The sequence below is a fragment of the Eumetopias jubatus genome, unplaced genomic scaffold, assembly GCF_037043125.1.
Source record: "Eumetopias jubatus isolate StellerSeaLion01/CBP00866 unplaced genomic scaffold, mEumJub1_p1.0 scaffold_2, whole genome shotgun sequence".
Taxonomy (NCBI): Eukaryota; Metazoa; Chordata; class Mammalia; order Carnivora; family Otariidae; genus Eumetopias; species Eumetopias jubatus.
The window spans coordinates 158068720-158094780 of NW_028274808.1; the positions used below are offsets into that span (position 1 = coordinate 158068720).

Here is a 26061-nt window from a genome sequence, read left to right on the forward strand (position 1 = left end):
TTTTATGAGTAGTCCTATGGGGGAAGCTCTAAGAAGGCTTCTTTCCACATCTGTTAAATCCAAAATGTCCTCGGCTCAAAGTAATCTTCATATCAACTCTGGGGTTCTGAGTGGGTCCCCACAATACCATACTTGAAGATATTTTGAAGTTAAGGTAATCCCTGCTTTTTAGATAGTGAGTTTTGTGTGTTCAAAATGAAGCCATGCCATAGGCTGCCACTGCCTATCTAATACTCTGTAATATCCTAACTACATATATTCTGCTCTTTGTTCAGCTGCTGAGAGAAAAGTCCAAATAGTAGGAAAAGGGAGTCAGAGGTCTCTATTAAGCATCATTAAGTAAGTAGGATAGAAGAAGTCAGGTTTCTACCAGTAAAGCAGAACCAGGAGGATATATCAGGGACTTGCTATAAGGAATTGGCTTATGTTTGTGGGGGCTAAGCAAGACTGAAATCTGTAGTATAAATAGAAAGGGATGATCATGAGCAGACTGGAACCCCACAGTCATGTGTTTGTTCACAGGCAAGTCAGGAAAGACCTAGGGGGAAGGGAGAGTAATTGTAGACCCAGATGCTGTGTCTCTTTTTCAGAGAAGGCCTAACACTCTTTAAAGGCCTTCCAGTTGAGTAAATTGAGTTAACCCAGGATAATCTCCCTTTTGATTAAAGTCGGCTGAGTAGGGACTCCGTCTACAAAATCCCTTCACAGCAGCGCCTAGGTTAGTGTTTGACGGAATAACAGAGGTGTGTGTTCTACTAAATGGCAGTTGCCTCCCTCTGTCCTCCGCGTCTTTTTTTTTTCCTTTAAGATTTTATTTATTTATTTGAGAGCACATGAGAGGGGTTAGGGTCAGAGGGAGAAGCAGACTCCCTGCTGAGCAGGGAGCCTGATGCGGGACTCGATCCAGGGATGCCAGGATCATGAGCTGGGCCGAAGGCAGTCTAACTGGGCCACCCAGGCGCCCTGTCCTCCACGTCTTGAGAGAGAAGGTCCTTTCTTTTTACCCTAACAGAAAACATACTAGAAAGGAAATTCTGGGGACTGTGGTTTAATCCAGCCACACTTACATACCAGAACACCATCACAGATGATAAAATATGTCATGGCAAGAAGTGGATATTTTTATTTTTTATTTAAAGATTTTATTTATTTATCTGACAGCGAGAGAGGGAACACAAGCAGGGGGAGTAGGAGAGGGAGAAGCAGGCTTCCCACCGAGCAGGGAGCCCGATGCGGGGCTGGATCCCAGGACCCTGGGACCATGACCTGAGCCAAAGGCAGACGCTTAACAACTGAGCCACCCAGGCGCCCCCAAGAAGTAGATATTGCTTTAAATGGCTTTTAATCCTTATATTCATAAAGAACAGTTCTAGAATTAATAGCACCATATTGGTTAATGAACGAGAAAAGAGTAAAAAATCTGGCCAACATCCAGAAACTTAATGGTCATTATTTTTTAGGATATGTGATTACCAAATGTTAGACATTTCTCATAACTGCATTCTGCTTTGCCTTAGGGTACTTTTCGAGATCACACAGGAAGATGTTTTGTTTCTGGCTTCACCTCTGACCTTTGATCCTTCCGTTGTGGAAATATTTGTTGCTCTATCAAGTGGTGCCTGTCTGCTTATTGTACCAACTTCTGTCAAAGTGCTTCCATCAAAATTAGCTGCTGTTCTCTTTTCCCATCACAGAGTAACTATTTTGCAGGTACATTTCAGGGGCAAATGAAATGCTTTGTCTTTTATCATTTAACATTTTTAAAGTTTTAGAGAATATTTTATATTCCTGTTTTTACAGTAGGTTAATGATAATCTAGTAAGATTATTATGGGTTGTCTCCTGATGATATCACTTAATTTGCCTGACAATGAAAAAAAAAGTTAATTCCATTTAGAAAATTATTTTACTGTCCATTTGGTACAATAATAACTAGAGGAAGTTGACCTTCACTCAAATCTTTTGGGATACACTGCCTCTATTATCTTAAACTTAGGTTTTAGTGGAAAACACAAAGTTAAAGTAAGTTAAATGATAATTAGTTAGGAATTTAGATTTTCTGACTTTTTATATCAGTATATGTTAACTTACGGAAACAAATACTTTGTCATTTTTAAAGATTTTAAGCAATATTTATCTGAAAGTATGTGACTGATACTACATTGCAAGTGGTTAAAGATACTAAAGAGAATTAACAAAATTAGATGCAAATCATGATAAACTAAAAATAGCAGATTTATATCTAGTGTAAGAGACTCAAGGATGTCCTAAAGGCAAAATTTGATATTGACTTTGTTTTTAGGAAGTTTTTCATCCTTAAAAAATATATATATGTATATATATTATATATATAATATATATACAATGAATATAGTAATGTGGCTTGATGGGTATATCAATGCATATAAATTTTCAATCTCTGGTGATCATTCTATCAGTCTGGACAAGACTTTTTTTTTTTAAAGATTATTTATTTTTTTTTAAAGATTTTATTTATTTATTTGAGAGAGCGAGAATGAGAGAGAGAGCACATGAGAGGGGGGAGGGTCAGAGGGAGAAGCAGACTCCCTGCTGAGCAGGGAGCCCGATGCGGGACTCGATCCCGGGACTCCAGGATCATGACCTGAGCCGAAGGCAGTCGCTTAACCAACTGAGCCACCCAGGCGCCCGATTTATTTATTTATTTTGAGAGAGTGAGAATGAGAGAGAGAGAGAGCACATGAGAGGGGGGAGGGCCAGAGGGAGAAGCAGGTTCCTCGCTGAGCAGGAAGCCTGATGCGGGACTCAATCCCGGGACTCCAGGATCATGACCTGAGCCGAAGGCAGTCGCTTAACCAACTGAGCCACCCAGGCACCCTAGACAAGACTTTAATATAATTTATTTTCCTACAAAATTCAAGGAGTATAATTTTCAGGAAACATTTGCAAAGTACCTTAGCAGATTTGAGAGATAGTTACTAAAGGAAAGGAGACTTTCTGTGTCAAGTCAATGAGTTCTTTCTCTTTAAATCCGCTCCCCTTGCTTAATGTTTTAGCACAGTCTCAGATAAATTTACTCTAGTAGTGGGTTTTAACCTTTTTGGGGTCCTAAATCTTTGCGAAACGGATATACGTTTACTAACTCAGATCCTAGAACACAGCAAGTTGTGCATATAATTTCATGATGATTTTATTTAATTCACAATACTTAATTTGGAGTATTATCAGCAGATCAAATTTGAGTTATTTTTGTTTTTAAAGATTGATTTATTTGAGAGAAGCACAAGCATGAGTAGGAGGGGTAGAAGGAGAGGGAAAGGGAATCTGAAGCCAACTCCTTGCTGAGCGCAGAACCCAACCTGGGGCTCTAGCTCATGATTGTGAGATCACAACCTGAGTCAAAACTGAGCCGGACACTTAACTGACTGTGCCACCCAGGCACCCCCAAATTTTGGGTTTGAGGAAGGAAGAAAAGTACACAAGCTGACAGGCTATACTTTCCTCTGTATTAGGCATGTCTTGTCTTTTTAGAAGTTTGGGGAGGAGGAACTGTAAAGTATCCTCCAAACTGAGAAGGGACTTTGAGATGAAAAAAATGAAGCGGGCAACTCCATACAGTTTACATAGTTTTATGCATGGTAACATACTGACAGGGAGGGATGGATGGATGATGATGTGGAGGGGTGCAGCTATTCTCTGCAAAGACCGGACCTTAGTCTACAGATTTTATAGACCCAAGGGACGTGTAGGGGAAGGCACTATAGTAAGATCAAAGGGTCTACATGTATCTGACAGCCAATCTTTAATTAGATCTTGTGGCACCGTCCCTGCCTCAGAAAGGGGAGAGAAGAATGTGTTATCTTGAACACATTTATGGAGGGCCGAAGCAAGCCTCCCCCTCCCCCTATCCTGGCCTCAGTGGGCATTGCTAAGCTACATATATTAATCTCCAAAGGTCTTGTAACCCTAGCCACCGATGTGAACAAGATCTCATTAGACTGCCCACATGAACAAGATGGAGTGCTAAGATGGATTCAGTATTGTTAGGTCTCTTATGTCTCATAGTGAGGCATTTGTTGTTAGGGTTCATCTTTTCCTTCCAAAGTCAAATTTCTTATCAAATGATATATAAGTCATCAAGGATTTTTGCCTTTTTGCCCATATAATAGATATTCTATACTTAGAAAGTTTCCCGTATAGATTTTATTTACAAATAATGTTACCTAAAAACCTAATTAGGTATATTTTAAGATTGTGTTTGAGAGCGAGGGAGAGTGACGGGTGAGGGACAGAGGGAGAAGCAGACTCCTCACTGAGCAGGGAGCCTGAATCAGGGCTCCATCCTGGGACTCCGGGATCTTGACCTGAGCCCAAGGCAGATGGTTAACCAACTGAGCCACCCAGGCGCCCCCTAAATGGATATTAAGCAAGGATCTTAACAGGTTAAAAGACAGTACATGCTTTATTAAAGTTTTATTTTATTTTATTATTTTTTAAAGATTTTGTGAGAGAGCACAAGCAGGGGGAGTGGCAGGCAGAGGGAGAAGCAGGCTCCCCACTGAGTAAGGAGCCTGATGCGGGGCTGGATCCCAGGATCCTGGGATCATGACCTGAGCTGAAAGCAGACACTTAACCGACTGAGCCACCCAGGTGCCCCTTTATTAAGGTTTTAAAAATTAAAAAAGAACATCTTGATTTACTGTGGGGGAGAAAGGCCCCAAAGTGAAATGGACTAAGCTTTTGAGGAAATTAAAGACTGACTTTGTTTCAGGAATAAGGAATAAGGACCTTTTTGGCTTTTTACAAACCTAAAATATATTTGAGCTTTTTTTTTTTTTTTTAATACTTTGGGTAGCAAAGTTATATTAAACTTGATGCCCTTTAAAAGTGAAGCCATTTAAGGGCGCCTGGGTGGCTCAGTCGTTAAGGGTCTGCCTTCAGCTCAGGTCATGATCCCAGGTCCTGGGATCAAGCCCCGCATCGGGCTCCCTGCTCCGCGGGAAGCCTGCTTCTCTCTCTCTCCTGCTGTTTGTGTTCCCTCTCTCACTGTGTCTCTCTGTCAAATAAATAAAATCTTTAAAATAAAAGTGAAACCATTTAATTAGCATGAAATCTCAGGTTGCTAGCTACCAAAATGTCAGCATAATAATGTTCGGTTTTATGTGAAATTTTCCTTAGAAATTTTGGAAGGAACCTTAACATTCCCTGTTTTATCTGTTATTTACTAAGCCCTATTTTTCTGTGCCTCGGATGATTTGGTAACAAAGCATATTGACTAGTATTCTGCCACTAAATTTTATTTCAGTTTATGAGTATCTGAAGAGTGTTACTATGCTTTATCGTGCTGAATATTCATAGCTGTGCATTCATTTGTAGAGTTCAATGTTGAAATAATTAGCACCAGAAATTAGGCCAGAACATTTTTTTTTTAAGATTTTATTTATGAGAGAGAACGAGAACAAGCGATCACGTGCACGTAGGGGGAGGAGCCGAAGGAGAGGGACAAGCAGACTCTGTGCTGATAACTAAGCTCAACGCAGAACTCTTAACTCAGGACCCTGAGATCACGACCTGAGATGAAACCAAGAGTCAGATGACCAAGCAACTGAGCTACCCAGGCATGCCTAGAACATTTCATTTTGATAAGAGATTTTCCTTATGATAAAACTTGGTAGAAAGTTTACTTGATTTAGGATGCCTTATAAGTAGGGTGGCCATTATAATTTATTACCAAAAAAAACCCAGAATCTTGAGAGTGAATGGAGGGGCTAAATTCCTAGACAGGAATCTGGAATAGTAAGTTTGTACTGGGATGTAGGGCCATCCTATTACTTAAATATTTTGACAAACCAAGACTTTAATCTTTTTGAATTAAAATTCAAGTTGTCCATTAGAGCTGCTTCTAGCTTTTATTGAAAGAAACCATTTAAAAATCTTGATTCACATGGAAATTTTCTATGGTCAAGTAAAGAGATTGGCAGATCCTCTCCCTGATAGAAAGCAACTATAAAGCTGGAGAAAATTGACAAAGGCGACTACGTCAACACTTTGGAAATCAACCAAAGGCCTACAACTACCTGAAAAGTGTTTGTCTTTAAAAATTGTTGTGTTTTGCATAAAAATGGAATTCGTGGCATTCTAGACTAAGCTGCTCTCCCTGCTTCCCCCAGCACAGTCAAAACAGACTTTTCTGTCAGGGCCTCTTGCTCATAAGGGAGATTATTCAGTTTGGAATGTTAGGCTATGTCCATGCCCAAAAGCACTGTCTGTGGAAATGTTGAAGCAGGCCGGCATGGAGGGCCAAAAACGCCACTGGTTTGAGGTTGTGGTCACAGGGGGAAAGCACATTCTGGGTAAGGCTGCACTTGTGAATCAGACCAGAGGGCCCAAGCACATTCCTGGCTGACCTTGAGGGTATGTGCATGTACATTAGAGACACAAAAGGACCCATGGAAAATAAAAGCTGGATTGGGCTTGAAAATGACCTAAACTTTGAGCTCATCTATCTATACACACAAATCCATCTCTGTGGACAGTCTGTCCTTCATTGCTCGACTACTGGGCTATGCAGACACAGGGTGACTCGTAGGAAGTGAGACTTAAAAATGAAAAGAATATATATTTAAGGGGCACGTGGGTGGCTCAGGTTATGATCTCAGGGTCCTGGGATCGAGTCCCACATTGGGCTTCTTGCTCATGGGGGAGTCTGCTTCCCTCCCTCCCAACCCCCCCACTCGTGTTCTCTCAAATGAATTTAGAAAAAACATTTAAAAGAACAACTGAGCAATGACATTAGTGGCCACACATCACCAGGAAGACAGATCTTACAGATTTAATCCAGGCTAGTTAGTAACAAAGAAACAAGCAAAAAAGCAACAAGAACATTTCATAATAAAATGGTCATTACATAAAGAGGTATGTTGTATCAAGATGTAACGATTATAAATGTATATCCACCTAAAAATGGAGGTTCCAAATACATGAAGCAAAATGGACAGGATTGAAATGAGAACTAGGCAACCCAGTAGTTCAAAATTTTAATACCCCACTTTTAACAGTTGAATGAAAAACTGGACAGAAATCAGAACATATAGAAGACTTGAACAACATTTTCAGCCAAATTCCGTTTATAGAACACAATATCCAGTAAATGCAGAATATGCATTCTTTGCAAGCACATTGAACATTTTCTAGGATAGATCATATTCTCAACCACAAAACATTTTTCAGTAAACTTAAAATGTGACCAAGTGGCATTTATTCCAGGAAGACACATTTGGTTTAACATCCAAAAATCCACTGATAATTATGCTTTTTGTTCATTATTTAGTATAAATAGATGCAGAAGTATTTGGCAAAATCCAACATGTGTGATGAAGGAAAAAACCTTAAGCAGGAATAGAACTTCCCCAGTGTGATGAAGGGCATCTGCAAAAAACTACAGCTAACATCCTGTTTGGTGAAAGACAGACTACATACTTTTGCCCTAAGATTGTAAACAAGACAAGGATGTTTGCTTTTGTCACTTCTCTTCATCATTACTCTGGTTGGTCCAGGCAGTGCAAAAAGGAAAAAAAAAAAAACCAACACGTTACTGATAGAAGTTAAAGAGTTCAATAAATGAAGAGACATTAAATGTTTATGGATTGAAGTCTCAATGTTGTCAAGATCTATAAACATGGTTCCTATCAAAATCCTAGTAGGCTTTTTGGGGTAGAAATTGATAAATTGTTCCTAAATTTTGTATGGAAATGTAAATGCTAGTCCTGATCTGTTTGATGGACTACTACTCAACAATAAAGAGCCCCATGGTCTTGAGTGTCTGCGCCTCCCCCATTCATTTGTTAAAACCCTAATGAACAACCTAATAGTATTAGGAGGTGTGGCCCTGGGGAGTTTTTAGGTCATGAGGGTGGAGCCCTCATGAAAGGGATTAGTGCTCTTGGAAAAGAGACCCTACAGAGCTCCCTAGCCCCTTCCACCATGTGAGTATACAAGTTGGCAGCCTGTAACCTTGAAAGAGGGCTTTTACCAGAACCGGACCATGATGGCACCCTGATCTTGGACTTAAAGCCTCCGGAACTGTGAGAGTAAATTTCTATTGTTTGTAACCTACCTAGTCTGTGGTATTTTGTTATGTCAGCCTGAACTGAGACAAAAAGGGAATTGATAAATACAACATAGGTGTATCACAAAATATTTATATGGAGTGAAAAGTCACGTCAAAACAATACATGATGTGTGATTCCATTTTCATATAATTCTAGAAAATGCCAGCTGATCATTAGGAAAGAGATCAGTGGTTGTCTGGAAAAGGGGTCCAGTCGAAGGGGAGTGTTACAGTGGTAATTTTAGGGCTGAAGAATATATTCATTATTTGGATTATGGTGATAGTTTCACTGATACATCTGTATATCTGTATCTCAATTATATTGTAGGCTTTAAATATGTTCAGTTTATTTTATGTCAGTTATACCTCACTAAAGCTGTTTTTAAAGATCTTTTTTCATATTTTTAGAAACATTTTTTTAATCCTTTATATACTTTTTTCTACATAGAGGTAATGGAAAAGGAAGTATGAACTGATTTTATATATTTTGTCCTTTTTATTTTTAAACCGTCTTGTCTGAACTATCCAATGAAGCATAACTAATGTTTTTCTTAAGTTTTTTGCTAAAGCAAAATTGATATACACATTAAGAAGGTAATGCTGCTTCAGGAGATTTCCAAAATGATTTATAATTTTATAAATACCTCCTTAATTTCCATGTGGGTGCCCAGTGTTAAGCTTTGAACTAATTATTACAGTATTTACTTTTTTAAAGAAGTGAAGGGAAATAAATTATCTTTAATATATTCACAGGCAACACCAACTTTGCTTAGAAGATTTGGATCTCAGCTTATCAAGTCAACCGTTTTATCAGCCAGTACTTCTCTTCGAGTATTAGCCCTTGGTGGTGAAGCATTTCCATCATTGACTCTTCTCAAAAGCTGGAGAGGAATAGACAATAAAACACAAATATTTAATGTTTATGGTATCACAGAGGTATCAAGTTGGGCAACTTTTTACAGGATTCCAGAGCAGTTTCTTAATTCTACTTTGAAGTAAGGGTTTTAATTACTAAATAGACTAGAGAGAAACTGTATTTTTCCAGTGTCTTAACATTAACACTAATAATGTTTTTGATAGGCACTGCAGTAATAATTTTAGAAACACTATTTTACCTAGAATTTTTTTTTTTCAAAGACCCTGTTTTTATTTGACAGAGACAACGAGAGAGGGAACACAAGCAGGGGGAGTGGGAGAGGGAGAAGCAGGCTTCCCATGGAGCAGGGAGCCCGATGCAGGGCTCGATCCCAGGGTCCTGGGATCATGGCCTGAGCCGAAGGCAGACACCCAACGACTGAGCCACCCAGGCGCCCCTAGAATTTTTATTTTTTAAATATTTTTAGAGGGAGGGTGGGGGAGGGCACAGGGAGAGGGAGAGAGAATCTTTTTTTTTTTTTAAAGATTTATTTGAGAGAGAAATCGAGCAAGAGAGAGAGCACGAGGGTGGTGGGCAGAGGGAGAGAGAGAAACAGGCTCCCCACTGAGCAGCGAGCCCAATGTGGGGCTTAGTCCCAGGACTCCAGGATCATGACCTGAGCCACCCAGGTGCCCCGGGAGAGAGAGAATCTTAAGCAGGCTCCATGCCCAGCACAGAGCTCAATCTCACAACCCTGAGATCATGACCTGAGCCGAAATCGAGTCAGTTGCTTAACTAATTTGAGCAACCCAGGCGCCCTTGTTTTATCTAAAACTTTAAGCTGGGGATCCAAAACCTTTCTTATAACTGGTGCTACAGATCCTGCTATAACTTTTTTGTGACTAAACAAAAATAAATAACCTATAATAACCTTTCCACCTAACCTTTTCCTCTTGGCAGTCTTTGAATTATAACATAACCAAAACTTTTTTTCTTTATTTGGTATGATGTGATTTAAATACATTGGAAAATCTCCTATTCAAATGAAAAATTTAAATGTGGTTTGGGTTGTTGTGTTTTCATAGATCTGAATTGCCGGTACCACTGGGATTTCCACTGCTTGGAACAGTAGTTGAAGTCAGAGATACTAATGGTTTCACAATTCAGGAAGGTCGTGGCCAAGTATTTTTAGGTGGTTTTACCTTTGTTGATTGGGAATATCTTTTTTTTTTCCCCCCAAGAAAATAATCTGTTTAATTTTATTCTTTGATCAATTTGTCTTATGTCTGGTATTCTTTTCAATGATGATAATTTTTAAATTTCATTCTCACAGTCATGAAACATTTAATATGTTACCATAATTATTTCACATAACAATGTTTGATACCCTTAGGGAAAATATAAAAGTAATGTAAAAATTGCAAGTTGGATCTTTATATTTATAGCCAAAATTCTCTATAATCAGTATTCTAAATTTTTTTAATCACACATATGTTTTTAGAAATCTTGTTTTATTTATTTTACTGAGGTTATTGTATTTAATTTTACCAGGTAACATTTAAAAGTGTGCTGCCCCCTTTCCTTATAAATATTCAAAATGTGAAACTTAGTAACTGAACTTTTGAAGATGTTCTTGATTTGATGGTTTTTAATATATTTTCCGTGGATTTTTTTTTTTTTTATTACACTGGTGTTTATATCTTGTGAAGGTGGCAGAAACAGAGTATGTTTTCTTGATGATGAAATGACAGTACCACTTGGCATGATGCGAGCCACAGGAGACTTGGTGATGGTGAAAGATGGACAGATGTTTTTCTTGGGACGAAAGGACAGTCAGATCAAACGACATGGCAAACGTCTTAACATTGAACTTGTGCAACAGGTAGAACTATTTAAATACTAAGTGTCTACTAACATATGTAGGTTTTAGAGGTAGCCTCCACCAGTTTTCTGTGCCAGCATTCTCTATTAACGTTATTTAAACCTAAGATTTTTTGTATTAATGATGGATTACAATAATAGGTGTGGGTTATTCAGTGTGCCCTTATTCCCAGCATGAAGAAAGAGTTGTTTTTTTAAGTAAGTGACAGAATGGATTTTTATAACTGTGAAAATAATGGTTTACTTTGCTCTGGGAGCAATTATTTTTGAAAAACATGAAGAACCCAGTGTGCTGCTAATAGCAGTACTAGCAGTTGATTTTTTTTTTCTTTAAGTGTCTAGTTATTTTACATTTTAATTTGACTGTGTTGATTTCAGACATGAGAAGTTTGAGCATGTATGAAGTTTGCTTTTAAATGTCCTCTGACAAATTGGGATAATTTCTCTCATAGGTTGCTGAAGGACTTCAGCAAGTGGAGTCTTGTGCAGTTACATGGTATAATCAGGAAAAATTAATTCTGTTCTTGGTGTCCAAAAATGATTTAGTAAAGGAATACATCTTTAAAGAACTGCAGAAGCATCTTCCAAGTCATGCAATTCCAGATGAACTTTTGTTGATTGATTCTCTACCATTTACATCTCATGGTAAAATCATTTGAAGCAGATATGTTTCAGTGCCAAATGAATACTAATCCATAACTAGTTTAAAGGCCTTTTAAATCCTTATTATTCTAAGTAATATTAGCATATATTGTGGTAGACCTCTATTAAGTGCTTTGTATAATTAACTCATTTTATCTCTAGAAAATCCTGTGAGTAGGTAATATAATTCCCATTTACAGATATGGAAAATAAGGCTTAAAGAGGTTAAGTAATTTTCACAAAACCGCTGGTTAATGGTAGAGTTGAAATTCTAAGACTTTTTGATTTTAAAACATAATGTTCTTAATAACCATATTGCCTTCCCAGTTTCATCTTTATTTAATATTTACATCAAAATGCAGTAATTGTTCAGTTAGTAGGACCATTTTTTAACTCTTTAAATAAAGTAAACATTAGCTCTTCCTTTCTTACTACCCATTACATTCTTGGTAGCGTGGGCTTACATTCTTTAGAATTGATTATCTTTCACAAACTATTCTATAAGATTTCAAACTTTTACACTGAAAAATGTGTGGATTCTTATGACTAATGAAGATAGAAAGGGTTTGAACTGAAATTTTAAAATAATTTCTCTTTTTAGGCAAAATTGATGTTTCAGAGTTAAACAAGATATATTTAAACTATTTAAACTTGAAGTCTGAGTGCAAACTCAATGGAAAAGAGGAACTCTGGGGAAAATTACAGTATTTGTGGAAGGTATAACTTTTAAGATACAAATTTGTTATAAAGAAGTTATGTTATATCTTTTGGGACTATTAACATCCTAATATGGCTGATAGTGTTTTCTAAGAATGTTATTGATGCCCAAATGTTAAGTAATGTTAAGTAATATACCGTTGTTTTTTCAATTTGTATTAAAATAGGATTAGGTTCTCTACTGTAAAATTAAGCTCCCCATAAAGAAATTTATTAGAAGTGAGGTAGACAGGGATGCCTGGGTGACTCCGTCGGTTAAGCCTCTGCCTTTGGCTCAGGTCATGACCCCAGGGTCCCAGGATCGAGCCCCACATCAGGCTTCCTGCTCAGTGGGAAGCCTCCTTCTCCCTCTGCCTGCTGTCCCTGCTCTCTTCACTCACTCTCTCTCTCTCTCTGACAAATAAATAAAATCTTTAAAAAACAAACAAAAATAAGTGAGGTAGACATAAAAGGCACAGGTAGACAAGACCCATCTTGACATAACTTTTCCCCAATGGGGCAGTGGAGTACGGTGCTTGTCAGAGTTGAGAAAAATGGCCAAATATTGCTTTACTACAATCTGTGATATAAGGGCTTATGTCATTATTCCTGAGGAACTTGCAGTAACAACAGATCTTCCTCAATTTAAAATGGGATTACATCTGGATAAACCCATTGTAAGTTGAAAATTTCATAGTCAAAATGCATGTAATACAACTACCGAACATTGTACCTTAGCCTAGCCTACCTTAAATGTGCTCAGAACACTTATATTAGCTTACAGTTGGGCAAAAACATCTGACACAAAGCCTATTTTATAATAAATTGTTGAATATCTCAGGTAATTTATTGAATACTGTACTGAAAGTGAAAAACAGAATGGTTGTGTAGGTACAGAATGGTTACAAGTATATCAGTTGTTTACTCTTGTGATCACGTGGCTGACTGGGAGCTGTGGCTGGCTGTTCCTGCCCAGCATCAGGAGATCTATGTTGCTTGACTGGGAAAAGATCAGAATTTGAAGTACAGTTTCCATTGAATGCATATTGTTTTCACACCATTGTGAAGTTAAAAAATCTTAAGGGGTGCTAAGCATCTGACTCTTGATTTAGGCTCAGGTCTTGATCTCAGGGTCATCAATTCAAGCCCTGCATTGGGCTCTACACTGGGTATGGAGCCTACTTCAACAACAACTTAAGTCAAATCATTTTAAGTTGGGGACTGTTTGCATATATAGAAATATGTATAGCAAACAATTTAAAAAATTTATTTGGAGGGGCGCTTGGGTGGCTCAGTCGGTTAAGTGTCTGCCTTTGGCTCAGGTTGTGATCCAGGGGTCCTGGGATTGAGTCCCCTATTGGGCTTCCTGCTCGGCGGGGAGCCTGCTTCTCCCTCTCCCTTTGCTCCTCCCCCCATGTTCTCTCTCTCTCTTTCTCTCTCTCAAATCTTTAAAAAAATAAAAAAATTTATTTTGAAATATGTATATATTACAACCATAGGTCAGTACAGTTTTTCTTAGATAAAATGTGGAGCTTTCTGAAGGTTCTGAAAAGAGGATGTAATTGTATAGTCTTGTTTGAAAGTAAAGGATAGCTTGATAAGTCTCACTTCATTCTTAGATTCTTGGAATATAATTTTGATTTAGTGAAGCGAATGAATATAAATACTGTTCCCATATTATAGAAATATCAGATATTAGTATTTTGTGGAGTTTATAATTAGTAAATCATATTTTTATAATTCCACTTGCTATTTTATGGGTAGGAAAAGTGCTCTAAAGGGAAATATTACTTGTAGTTTTAGAGTGAGTTTGTGACAAAATTGGTAGCATAGTGATCGTCTCCTTTACTAAAAAGAAAATACCTTTAAAGTTTATTTTAATTATCAAAATATTTATTTTGTGTATCTTGTTCATATCATTAATGTAAGTACTATGCTGTATATATTACCTATAAATTGGTTGAATTGTTTTGGTTTTAGTCCTTTACTTCACCGTATTTCTCCCTTTTCTCATCTATAGTCTATTCTGAATCTCTCAGAAGATCCTTTGAAGGTTCCTGATGAGTCACTCTTTTTAAATAGTGGTGGAGATTCCTTAAAGTCCATACGGCTCCTCAATGAGATTGAGAAACTAGTTGGCACATCAGTACCTGGGCTTCTGGAAATTATTCTAAGCAGTTCCATTTTAGAGATTTACAATCACGTCCTTCAAACAGTGTTTTCAGATGAAGATCTGGTATTTAGCAAGAATTATGCCACAAAAAGAAAATTCAGCAACATTAATCAAGAAGAAACCAGTGGAAAATCTTTACATCAGAAATCTGTTATGACATTAAGTTGTGACAACGAGCTAACTGCTTTTACTGCAGTGAGCAGAGGGAGTCAGATTTTGTCACTGAATACTAAATTTTTAACTAAGTTAGGACTTTGCTCTTCAGCTCATTCTTCTGAATTAATTTCACAGACTAATATTCAAAATGTGAAAAGCTTAAATCCTCCAGCTCTTACTGGCAAGTCAAAAGATCCATCCCATGTTGCAGAAGTTTCTGAAGAGGGAACATGTGTAACAGCAGCCAAGAAAATGGAGCTACACGTGAGATGGAAGTCAGACACGGGCAAATGCGTGGATGCTTCACCTCTAGTTGTAATCCCCGCTATTGATAAGTCATCCACAACTGTGTACATTGGCTCCCATTCTCACAGAATGATGGCAATTGACCTTCACTCTGGGAAGGTGAAATGGGAACAGATTTTGGGAGATCGACTTGAATCCTCAGCGTGTGTATCTAAGTGTGGAAACTTTATTGTAGTAGGTAAGTTTCTGAATTTGAGGTTTATAGAGTTAAACTTAATTACCATATGATAATGCTAGTACGAGCAAGTTAAATTTAAAAACTTATGTATGGTGGGTTTGGTGGTTGTTAAAGAGTAATGGTTGGGGCGCCTGGGTGGCTTAGTCGTTAAGTGTCTGCCTTCGGCTCAGGTCATGATTCCGGGGTGCTGGGATTGAGCCCCGCGTCAGGCTCCCTGTTCTGTAGGAAGCCTGCTTCTCCCTCTCCTGCTCCCCCTGTTTGTGTTCCCTCTCCAGCTCTCTCTCTGTCAAATGAATAAAGTCTTTAAAAAAAAAAAAAAAGAATAATGGTTACCCACATGCTAACTCACAGTGTGGGCCTTGGGTCCTAGTCTCTGGATTTGAGCCTAGCTCTAAAACTGTTCTCAGCTCTGTGAACTTTGACAAGTTGCTGAAACCTCTTAGGACCTCATGTGTTCTTATGAGTATATGGGTATAATAAATAAAACATGTTGCACCGTAAATTGTCCCAAAACCTAATGGTTTAGATTAAGTAACAAACACGTACCAGTTTCTGAGGTCAGAAAGGAGCAGCTTAGCTGGAAGTCCTGGTTCAGCGTTTCCCATGTGGCTGCAGTCATCTGAAGGCTTGACTTGGGCTAGAAAATCTACTTCCAGGACAGCTGACTCATACTGCGGCCAGCAGAAGGCTTCAGTTCCGAGCTGGTTCGAGCTGGGACCGGAAGCTTTCCAGCTTTGTTGTTTCCAGACTTTGTTGTCATGTGGGCCTCACAACCTTGAGTGTCCTTACAACCTGGCAGCTAACTTCCCTCAGAGTGAGTGCTCTGAGAGGTGGAGGGAGGGGGAGAGGAGGAATGCAGTACTTCTATGCCTTCGTCTCCAAAGTTGCGTACCATCATTTTTGCTTCTGTTCATTAGAAGCACATCATTGAGCCTGGCCTATACTCAAGGGGAGGGGAATTTAGCCTCCAGCTCTTGAAAGGAAGAGTATCAGAGAATTTGTGGACAGATTTTAAAACCACTACAATCATCATAGAGCTTTCTTTTTTTTTAGTTTTATTTTAATTCCAGTATGGTTAACATAGTGTTACATTAGTTTCAGGTGTACAATATAGTGACTCAGCAATTCTATATATTAGTCAGTGCTTATCATGACAAGTGTCTTCTTTAATCCCCATCACCTGTTTCACCCCAACCATTAGTTTGTTCTCTAGAGTTAACTGTCTGTTTCTTGGTTTGTCTCTCCACCCCCCACCCTGCCACCCTCATTTGTTTGGTTTCTTAAATTCCACATACATCATTGAGCTTTGGAGAAGGTGAAGTGAGATCATTGCTTATGAATCCTTTGATACGTTGCAAGGTACTGACTCATTAAGTGTTAGCTACCAGCTGCTATTCAGTTTCACTAAGGTATGTGACTTTAAGAATATGGGGTCCAGGTGTAATGCCTCTCCTTGACTACTGTTCTCTTTACTTCCTCTGCTACATAAAGTTTTACTTTATCTGCTTATCGATTCTTGTGTGAAACGGTTAGGAGTATGTCTCCCTACTTGTGGTATCCTAGCTGGTATCTACTTGAATCTGAGTTTGATCCTTCCCTCTTGCCCATGTACATTTTGAAACATATGCTACAGGAAACTTTCAGTGATCCATGTGCTCACACGTGTCATTCCCATCCTGAAAGTCAGCTCATGTAAGTTACTGTTTGTAGCCCAAGAGTCAAGGCCTGTGGCACATGGTGGTCACTTAGTACTTCAAACATTTTTTTCTAAGATTTTCTTTATTTGAGAGGGAGAGCAAGCATGAGCAGGGGGAGGGGCAGAGGGAGATGCAGATTCCCTGCTGAGCAGGAAGCCCGACCTGGGGCTTTATCCCAGGACCTGAGATCATGACTTGAGACAAAGTCAGAGGTTTAACTGACTTCAGCCACCCAGGTGCCCCAACATTTTTAAATTAAGATATAATTTACATACAGTAAAACTTACCCTCTTTATAGCTCTGTGTTTTGACAGATGTGTACTGTCACGTAAGCACTACTACAATCAAGAGTTCATTACTCAAAAGGTTCTGTGTCACTCTGTAGTCATCCCTCCTCCTACTCCTAACCCCAGGCAACCACTGATCTGTTTTCTGTCCCTCTAGTTTTGCTTTTTCTAGTTTTTGCTTTTGAGTCTGGCTTCTTTTACTTAATATGTGTTTGGATTCATCCATATTGTTGCATGTATCAACAGGCTTGTTTTTTTTTGAGCAAGAGAGAGCCCATGTGAGCCGGGGTGGGGGCATGGTAGAGAGGCAGGCATGGGGCTCAGTCTCACAGTCCTTAGATCAATACCTGAGCCCTAAATCAAGAATGGGACGCCCCACTGACTGAGCCACCTAGGCACCCCAAGAGGTTTTTTTTTTTATTGCTGGAAGTATTCTGTTGTGTGGATATACCAGATTTTGTCCATTCACATGTGGGTTATTTCCAGTTTTTTTCCCCCCAGTTTTTGATAATTATGAATAAGACTACTGTAGCATTTGTGAATAGGATCTTGTGTGAATATAAGTTTTTCACTTGGGTCAGTACTTAGGAGGTGGAGATTATACAGTAAGCATAATTTTAGTAAAAAATGCCCAAAATGTTTTCCAAGTTGACTGATCCACTTTGCATTACCACCATCAATATGTGAGAGGTCGTTCCACATCCTTGCTAACACCTGGCATGGTGAATTTGAAAATATTTTTATTTTAGCCATTCAGATTGTTATGGTGTGGTATTTCATTATGGTTTTAATTTGCATTTCCTTAGTGACTAATGATGTTTCTTTTTATGAACTTAATTGCCATCTGTGTATCCTCTATGACCTGTCTCTTCAGATTTTTTGCCTAGTTTTTTGTTACGCTTGTTTTCTTATTGGGTTCTGAGAATATTATGTATTTCTTATTGGGTTCTGAGAATATTATGTACAACTCCCTTATCAGATAGATATTTTGCATATTTTCTCCTAGTCTGTGGCTTCCCCCCCTTCTTTCGTTAACATCATGTCTTTTGAAGAGAAGTTCTTAATTTTATTAAAAAAAATTTTTTTTAAAGATTTTATTTTTATTTATTTGACAGAGAGACAGCGAGAGAGGGAACACAAGCAGGGAGAGTGGGAGAGGGAGAAGCAGGCTTCCTGCCGAGCAGGGAGCCTGATGCAGGGCTCCATCCCAGGACTCTGGGATCACGACCTGAGCTGAAGGCAGACACTTATCGACTGAGCCACCCAGGCGCCCGAGAAGTTCTTAATTTTATTTTTTTTTCCAGATTTTTTATTTTTTTATTTTATTTTATTTATTTGAGAGAGAGAATGAGAGAGAGCACGAGAGGGAAGAGGGTCAGAGGGAGAAGCAGACTCCCCACTGAGCAGGGAGCCCGATGTGGGACTCGATCCCGGGACTCCAGGATCATGACCTGAGCCGAAGGCAGTTGCTTAACCAATTGAGCCATCCAGGCGCCCAAAGTTCTTAATTTTAATGAAGTCCAGTTTGTCATTTATTTTCTTTTATGGACCATGCTTTTGATGTTCTATCCAAGAAATTTTTGCCAAACCCAACGTCACAAAGATTTCCTTCTGGAAATGAACTGAACTGAAAGAAATTTTTCATTACCCAGCTGAGTCGTGGGGTACTGCACTGTGTAGGACATTTCTCTTCACCATCACTAAGCAGACCACTTTCTTGCTACTAAGTAGTAACTGCTCGAAAGAAAACAGCACCACAGTTATTCTGGAATTGGGCCTTAAGTGAGCAGCTGTGGTAATAAGCATAGGCAGAGCCGAGGAGAGAATGGTGGGCCAGTGCCCAAAGTCAACTTCCCCTGATTCACACGCACTGCAGGGAACTTGAGTGATCTTCACTTTGTAGGTTTTGAGCATTCCTGCTTCCCCCTGGGTTACTCTGGCTGCCCGGAGTTAGGGACTGCTGCCCTAGCCTCCCATTCATTGCAGCAGTTTGGGAGAAGCAGTCTTGCTGTAGTAAAGTACATGGGCTCTGGAGCTTGACTTCTTGGATTCAGTCCTCGCTCTGCCACGTCAGCTGGATAGTTTTACCCTAGTAACTTAAGCTCTCTGTGCTTCCTTTTGTCATCTGTAAAATGCAAATATAATAGCACTTGCCTCACTGGGAGGATTCCATGAATTAATAGATGTAAAATTCTCAGAACACTTCACAAGGTAAAAGCTCAGTGAAGGCTGGCTATTGTTAACGTTAGCATTTCTTGAACACCTTCTATGCACTGGGTACTTATCCATATTATCTTAATTATCGCATTAAGGAGTAGATGTATCCACATGCCGCAGAAAAATAATCTGAGGCTCAGTGATGCTGGGTAATTTCCCCAGGATGGCCATGAAGAGATTTGATTCTGGGTCTGTCAAAGCCTCTCTCCACTGCAGTGGAGAGTGTTTTCTCAGTAGTGAAGCACTTTAGGGTACTTTAAACAAAATAAGGTATACCTACTAAATAAGTATTTTTTATAAGTGGTTACTGTTTGGTTTCTGCTTTACATTGCTGAAATTTAAATCTGAGCTGAACACAGATGTACACGTGAAGAGCATCAAATATAAATTGTCATGATTTAGGCTAAAGAATTATTTTCCAATGACATATTTAAATCTCATCTTTTCTATTTTGTTTCCCAACAGGCTGTTATAATGGATTAGTCTATGTTCTGAAAAGTAATAGTGGAGAAAAATACTGGATGTTTCCTACTGAGGATGCTGTCAAAAGCTCAGCAACCGTGGATCCAACCACAGGACTCCTTTACATTGGATCTCACGACCAGCATGCATATGCATTGGATATTTATGTAAGAACTCACCTCATCAGTTTCTTATCATAAGCTTAGAAGAGTGTGAAACTGTCAGGTGCTCTTGACTAAGGGAGCAGATATTAACTATTCCCTAAGTTTAGCATTGTGGTCTGGGAAGAATGAGTTAATTAACAGTCTTAATATCTGAAGACATTTTTAACTTCCTAACCAGATTTTCACAAATAAATTTGCTACTCAGAGTTCTTAAATATAAAGAACTTAGAATACTGTCTTGACAATAGAAAAGAGTCACAAAGGAAAATATCAGTAAGACCTGATAAGTTGGGGAAATAATTTGAAGCAAATGTGATGGTTAAGAATAATTGATAAGAATAAATGGAAATAAAGAACAAAAACAAATTATAAAGACCCAGATAGAAAAAAAACAAGAGATATAAACATAAAAGACCCCAAAGAAGAAATGCCTAGTAAATATATTTAAATGTTTCATACCTTTAATAATCAAAGGAATGAAAATTTAAAACTATGTAATGAAGAAACAGTATTAGATCAGAATGGTATGGTAAATGCTGGTGAGAGTAGGGGGAGGTTGTAACTAGTGAAGCCTCTGAGGAAAACAGATTGGCCACAGGTAACTTTCATACCCCCCCTTTTTTTTTAGATTTTATTCATTTATTTGACAGTGCAAGCCAGGGGGAGGGGCAGAGGGAGAAGCAGGCTCCCGGCTGATCCCAAGACCCTGAGATCATGACCTGAGCCAAAGGCAGACGCTTAACTGACTGAGCCATGCAGGTGCCCCTCATATCCTTTGATTAAGTAAAATTTTTCTATCCTGGCAAACCAGAGACATGGACATGTATTTACACCAAGATGTCTATTCCTAAGTTGTTCATAATACCAGGAAATTAGTTCTAAACAATTTTCAGTGATAAATTATTTTATCTTCAAATGGGATATTATGCGTTAAAGTAATATCTGAAGAATTTTACCAAATAAGTGAGCTAAAGTAGATACCAAGTAGGGGGCCTGGATGGCTCAGTCAGTTAAGCGTCTGCCTTCAGCCAGGTCATGGTCCCAGGATCCTGGGATTGAGCCCCACCGTTGGGCTCCCTGCTCAGTGGGGAGTTTGCTTCTCTCTCTCCCTCTGCTCCTCCTCCCTGCTTGTTCTCTTTCTGTCTCTCTCAAATAAATAAAATCTTAAAAAAAAATTAGATACCAAGTATATATTCAGAATGATCTCAACTATATTGTGTATGTCCCAAAAAGATCAAAAGGGAAAATGCTAAACTATTAACAGTGGTTGTCTCTGGGTGGACCTTGTCTTCTTTATACTAACTTAAATCTCTACAAGTAGCCTATATTACTTTTATACTAAGAATAAAAAGCTACATTAACTAAATAGATGTATCACGAGGATTAGGACATGTAGATTTATTAACCACCAACAGAAACCAATTAATTTGCTCTCTTATTTGCAGAAAAAGAAGTGTGTTTGGAAGTTAAAATGTGGAGGAACGGTCTTTTCTTCCCCTTGTTTGAGCCTGATTCCACAACATTTATATGTGGCTACACTGGGAGGACATTTATTGGCTATAAATCCTGTAGGCATAAAATATGTATTGATTTTATTATCTATTTTTTAAATGTTTTATTTTTGCAATTTGAAAGTTTTTAATTAGATATAGCCGAGCTCTTACTGAACCAGAACTCATTAAAAATGATTGACATGAAGTCTAGAAAGATGAGAAAATAGAAGTTCTGTGTGTGTGTCTTTTATGTTTTTTAAGTTGGCAGAATTTTCTCAATGATATTCGAACTTAGAATGGTTTGAGGATAGATCTTATATACTAATTATTTCCTGGTTTTATTGTAAGTTTTTATCTCAGCTCTCATAAAGAGCACTAATTTTATAGCTGGGTATATGTACTAGCTTCATTTATGACATCAGCATACCATTATAGCTTATTCTGATGTTTATAGCTTTGCCTCTGGGAGATATATGTTTGTTTTATAAAGGGTAATTGATTAGTAGAATGACTTAAATGCTGTGAATTGCTTTTTGCCCATGGCAGGCTACTGGGAACAGAGTTTGGAAACATTCCTGTGGAAAACCACTGTTTTCTTCTCCACGGTGTTGCCTGCAGTATGTTTGTATTGGCTGTGTGGATGGGAATTTACTCTGCTTTACTCACTTTGGAGAACAGGTGAAAAATTTCTGGTTCTATTTTATGTATCTTTCTCCAAGTCATGATAGTTGGTGACAACTAAAGTAAAATTTTATAAACATCATCATTCAACTCAGTGTTGAAAACTAGTTTGATTTTAACTGTCAAACAGTGGGTTTCTTAATTTTTGCATGATGGGATAGTAGATTGAAGAGTCTACTCAAGCATTGTTCTACTTGTGCCATGCCCTCCTCTAATTTTAAAACCTTTACCAGCTTTTAGCCAATTTTATTATAACTTCTGTTGAGGTTTTGAACATTTAAAGAAGCCCCTGCTTTTTCTATGAAAATGGAAATAGGTTGCATAACCCAAATTGCATTGAATGGACGTCCCATCTGCAACTTCATGATCGGCAGGGAGGCTTCTTCTGGGCAGCATGAGATCTTTTTTGTTGGGAGCATCATCTCCACTTGTGTATCCACAGGCCACGGTCACTGCTAGCACAGCTGGTGCTGGGTGTGTGATCTGGGGGTTGGTGGTCTTGAGCGCACAAGTTCCAACCTGAGTTAGCCCATTCATGGCCAAGTGGATTCTGGTGCTTTTCATTCTACTTTCAGCCCTCATAGCCTAGCACTTCCTCTTGCTGTGCGACAATTACTTTGTGATGAAATCTTTTATTATAATAGTTCACTTACTATTTTATTTGTAAAATAGTTTGAATATATTCTCACCTTAGATTCCTAAGAAGGAAGAAGAGGCAATTTTTTTTTTTTTTTGGATGAACCATAGAAAGATGAAAGTGATTTTGTCCAAGTGAGGGACAGAATTAGGAGTACAAATCCTATTTTGTGAAGATGTCCACTGACTTCATTTTGTTTTTCTTATGCTGCTGTTACTGTGCATTTGCAAACATGGTCTTCACTTCACTTAGGCCTCCTTGTCTTTTCTTCAAAATATTGGCTGACAGGTTTGTCTGTGGTAGCTTTAAAATAAGCAGATAGTCTATATCCACAGGGCAAACCCACAACTCCTAGCTTTTTGTTTAAACTTTTCATTTCAATTCTTGCACAGAAACTCTTCCTTTCAGCCCACTTCTTTTTCCTTACAATTGGGAGAATAGAATAAGGTACAGTTTTTAATTAGATACATTGAAAACTGAGTGCAGTTTTGTCTTTCACTTTGCATCTCTAAACATAGTAGTAGTAGCTCCTCCTTGAATGGGGTTCAAAATTAATTTTATTTCATTCTGTTGTGCATAGCAGTGACTCATGTAATAAGACTCCATTGTATTTTGTTCTAGACTTTACCCCTGGGACAGAAGTCTAATTTGAGAATGCTTTTCAGAAGAAGCCATTATTTCCTGTGTGTGTGTGTAGTTCAGTAGCCTTCACCGCTTACATTTGTGTTAAGAACAGAGCTTCACTATACAGGAGAATTGACATTAGATGAATGAATTATTTTTGTCTTTATCATCCTTCAGGTTTGGCAGTTCTCTACCCGTGAACCAATCTTTTCATCCCCATGTGCCTCAGCATCAGAGCAAGAAATATTTTTTGGTTCCCATGATTGCTTTATCTACTGTTGTAATATGAAAGGTCACCTCCAGTGGAAATTTGAAACTACTTCACAGGTGTATGCAACACCGTTTGCTTTCCATTACCAAGAAGGTAACAATGAAATGTTGCTGGCAGCAGCATCTACTGATGGGAAACTGTGGATCTTGGAATCTAAGAGTGGACAATTGCAAAGTGTATATGAACTTCCTGGGGAAGTTTTCTCTTCTCCTGTGGTCTGGGAATCAATGCTTCTTATTGGATGCAGAAATAATTATGTTTATTGTCTGGATTTGTTGGGTGGCTATCAAATATAATCAAGTTCAGTCCTTATTGGATTATCTGAGACATCTGAAAATATTATAGAGCATTTGGATAGTCTTATTTTATATTAAAGATTATATTTTGCCTAAGAAACTTGTCTTTATTGGAGAACGATCATATTTTACTTCCTGTAGGAGCAACAAATGCTTTTAAAAGGTATTATAGGACAAAAAAGATCAATTTATTTAGTACCACTTTCTTTTAATTTCTTTGAATTAGGCTACAGATATTCTACTTTGGGTTTTTTTTTTTTTTTTCTTTTTTCTTTTTCATAGAAGACTTCTGTGAAAAAGAAGATCAGAATATACCTGGTGGGTTAAAAACTTAGTCCATGATGTTATGCACCATTTACCTATTTACGGTGAGATTCGTAACAAAAGGTTCTCAAAGGTAGGATCTTTTTGTCAAATTAGGTTTCTTATTTAGTATTTTTAAATGAACAAAATACCAGTATTATATCTATAGATCTGTCTCTTCTCATAGTAGAGTTTTAAGTTGATTTACCCTCTTTTTTCAATTTTTTGATACACAAAAGTTAGTGAATATTTTTGTACCTCTGTTTCTCAATTAGATTTTGTGGTTGTAGGTCTCTTTTTGTTCACTGGCTTGGTGGAAGGGAACACAAAGAAAACCAGGAAGGGAAAAAACCCTATATACTCTTAAGTATCCTGATTTCTCATAATATGTATGGTTTGGGGCTGGAGCTGCTTCTCCAGTCCCAGAGCACTTCGCTCATAGCTGCATTTGCCTGGCACGAAGTTGCCCCTAGTGAACTGTACCTCCTCCAGGGAGCTATGCCCTTTCTGCATCCTCATTCTCTTGTACTTGGACTTAGTCCGTGGTTTGCTTTAGCCAATAGAGTGCAGTGGAGGTGACACTATTGTCACTTCTGAGCCTAAGCTTTAAGAAGTCCTGGCAGCTTCTGCTTTCATGGGATGCCTGAGCTGCCACCTAAAATCTGGCGGCCAGATGGAAAGGCATGTGGGAAGGGAGGGGCCCTGACACTGTGCTATAAAACCTGAGAAAGCCAGATCACAGGGACAGGTGAAGCCACACACATTTGCCTTCGGCATCCCAGCCAACCCCCAGCTTTTCAGGCTATCCTGATGCCAGACGTTTAATTCCTCACTCACAGGATCCTGAGAAATAATAAAATGGCAGTTGTTTCAAGCCACTAAGTTTTAGGGTAGTATATTAGGGTAGTAAGTTTTGGGTGGTAGTAGTGAAGATTACTGGAACAGAAGTTACGTGTTCTTCTTTCCCACATCACTTAAATTACTCAAATCGATGGACAGATGTCTCAGTTTTCTTTGAAATTTCATGATCTAGTTCAGGTAATAAAGCAGTTTTTTTTTTTTTTTCTAGAATATTAGGAATTTAGCCACTAGTGGTAGTAGTAACTATTTAGGGCATAATTACATCAGACACTTGTGCTAAAGCACTTAAAGTAACAAAAATGTTTCCTATTTACCTTCCCTTCCTCTCTACTAGAAAATTGATACTATGTTATCAATTTCATTTGTCCATTTATTCTTCAGTAAAGTCCCAAATATCAAACATGCCAGAATTCTTAGCTGCAAGCTATAGAAATCAACTTGGGCTATTTTAAGCAGAAAAGAATTTTTTTTTTTTAGGATTTTGAGAGAGCGAGCACAAGCGAGGGGGAGAGGGAGAAGCAGACTCCCCACTGAGCAGGGAGCCTGATGCGGGACTCGATCCCAGGACCCTGGGATCATGACCTGAGCCGAAGGCAGACGCTCAACTGACCCACCCAGGCGCCCCTAAGCAGAAAAGAATTTTTAAAAAAGAATATTGAATAGCTTAGAAAATTGGGACAGGGCTAGAGCTCTACAGCCAGGAACAATTATGCCTGAAATCACCATGACTTTGGCCTGGGGAAGACACAAGCTGCTGTCCTTGAAGCTCTAAATGCTCTACTAACACTAGACACCGTTCCCCGCCACTGCCAGACTTCCACACAGAGTTGAATTGGGAGATAAATGCAGTCTCTTCCAGTTTCAAGTGAAACAGGTTCCGTGCCCGTGAGAGAGTACAGCAAAGCATGTATCAGGCATTTCATCTGGGGTGGTGGGAGGGGAGGGCAAGACCCATGAGCTGGGAGATTTCCCCAAACCTAGAAAGGGGACTGAGGTACAGACTGGCTAAAAGAAGAGCGCATCTTCTGCCAAGTTTTAGATCAGTGCTGTTTAAATCTTAACGTGTATTAACCACCTGCAGCTCTTGCTAAA

The 26061-nt window shown here is 38.6% G+C and overlaps 1 protein-coding gene across 5 annotated transcripts in view; it reads left to right on the forward strand.

The window, feature by feature from the left end:
• Nucleotides 1–26061, forward strand: part of AASDH (aminoadipate-semialdehyde dehydrogenase) — a 42114-nt gene that overhangs the window by 11507 nt on the left and 4546 nt on the right. For 3 of the 5 annotated variants that reach the window (XM_028100543.2, XM_028100542.2, XM_028100544.2), the window contains exons 5-15: nt 1518–1710; nt 8842–9083; nt 10030–10139; nt 10654–10826; nt 11278–11470; nt 12069–12184; nt 14184–14976; nt 19643–19806; nt 21249–21371; nt 21843–21974; nt 23416–23905. In XM_028100543.2, coding sequence (XP_027956344.1) covers nt 1518–1710; nt 8842–9083; nt 10030–10139; nt 10654–10826; nt 11278–11470; nt 12069–12184; nt 14184–14976; nt 19643–19806; nt 21249–21371; nt 21843–21974; nt 23416–23805 — 2629 coding nt within the window. In that variant the 3' untranslated portion in view covers nt 23806–23905. Of the gene's footprint in view, nt 1–1517; nt 1711–8841; nt 9084–10029; nt 10140–10653; nt 10827–11277; nt 11471–12068; nt 12185–14183; nt 14977–19642; nt 19807–21248; nt 21372–21842; nt 21975–23415; nt 23906–24087; nt 24203–26061 lie in introns of those variants that run through there. The other 2 variants (XR_003608698.2, XM_028100545.2) reach the window with 2 other exon arrangements.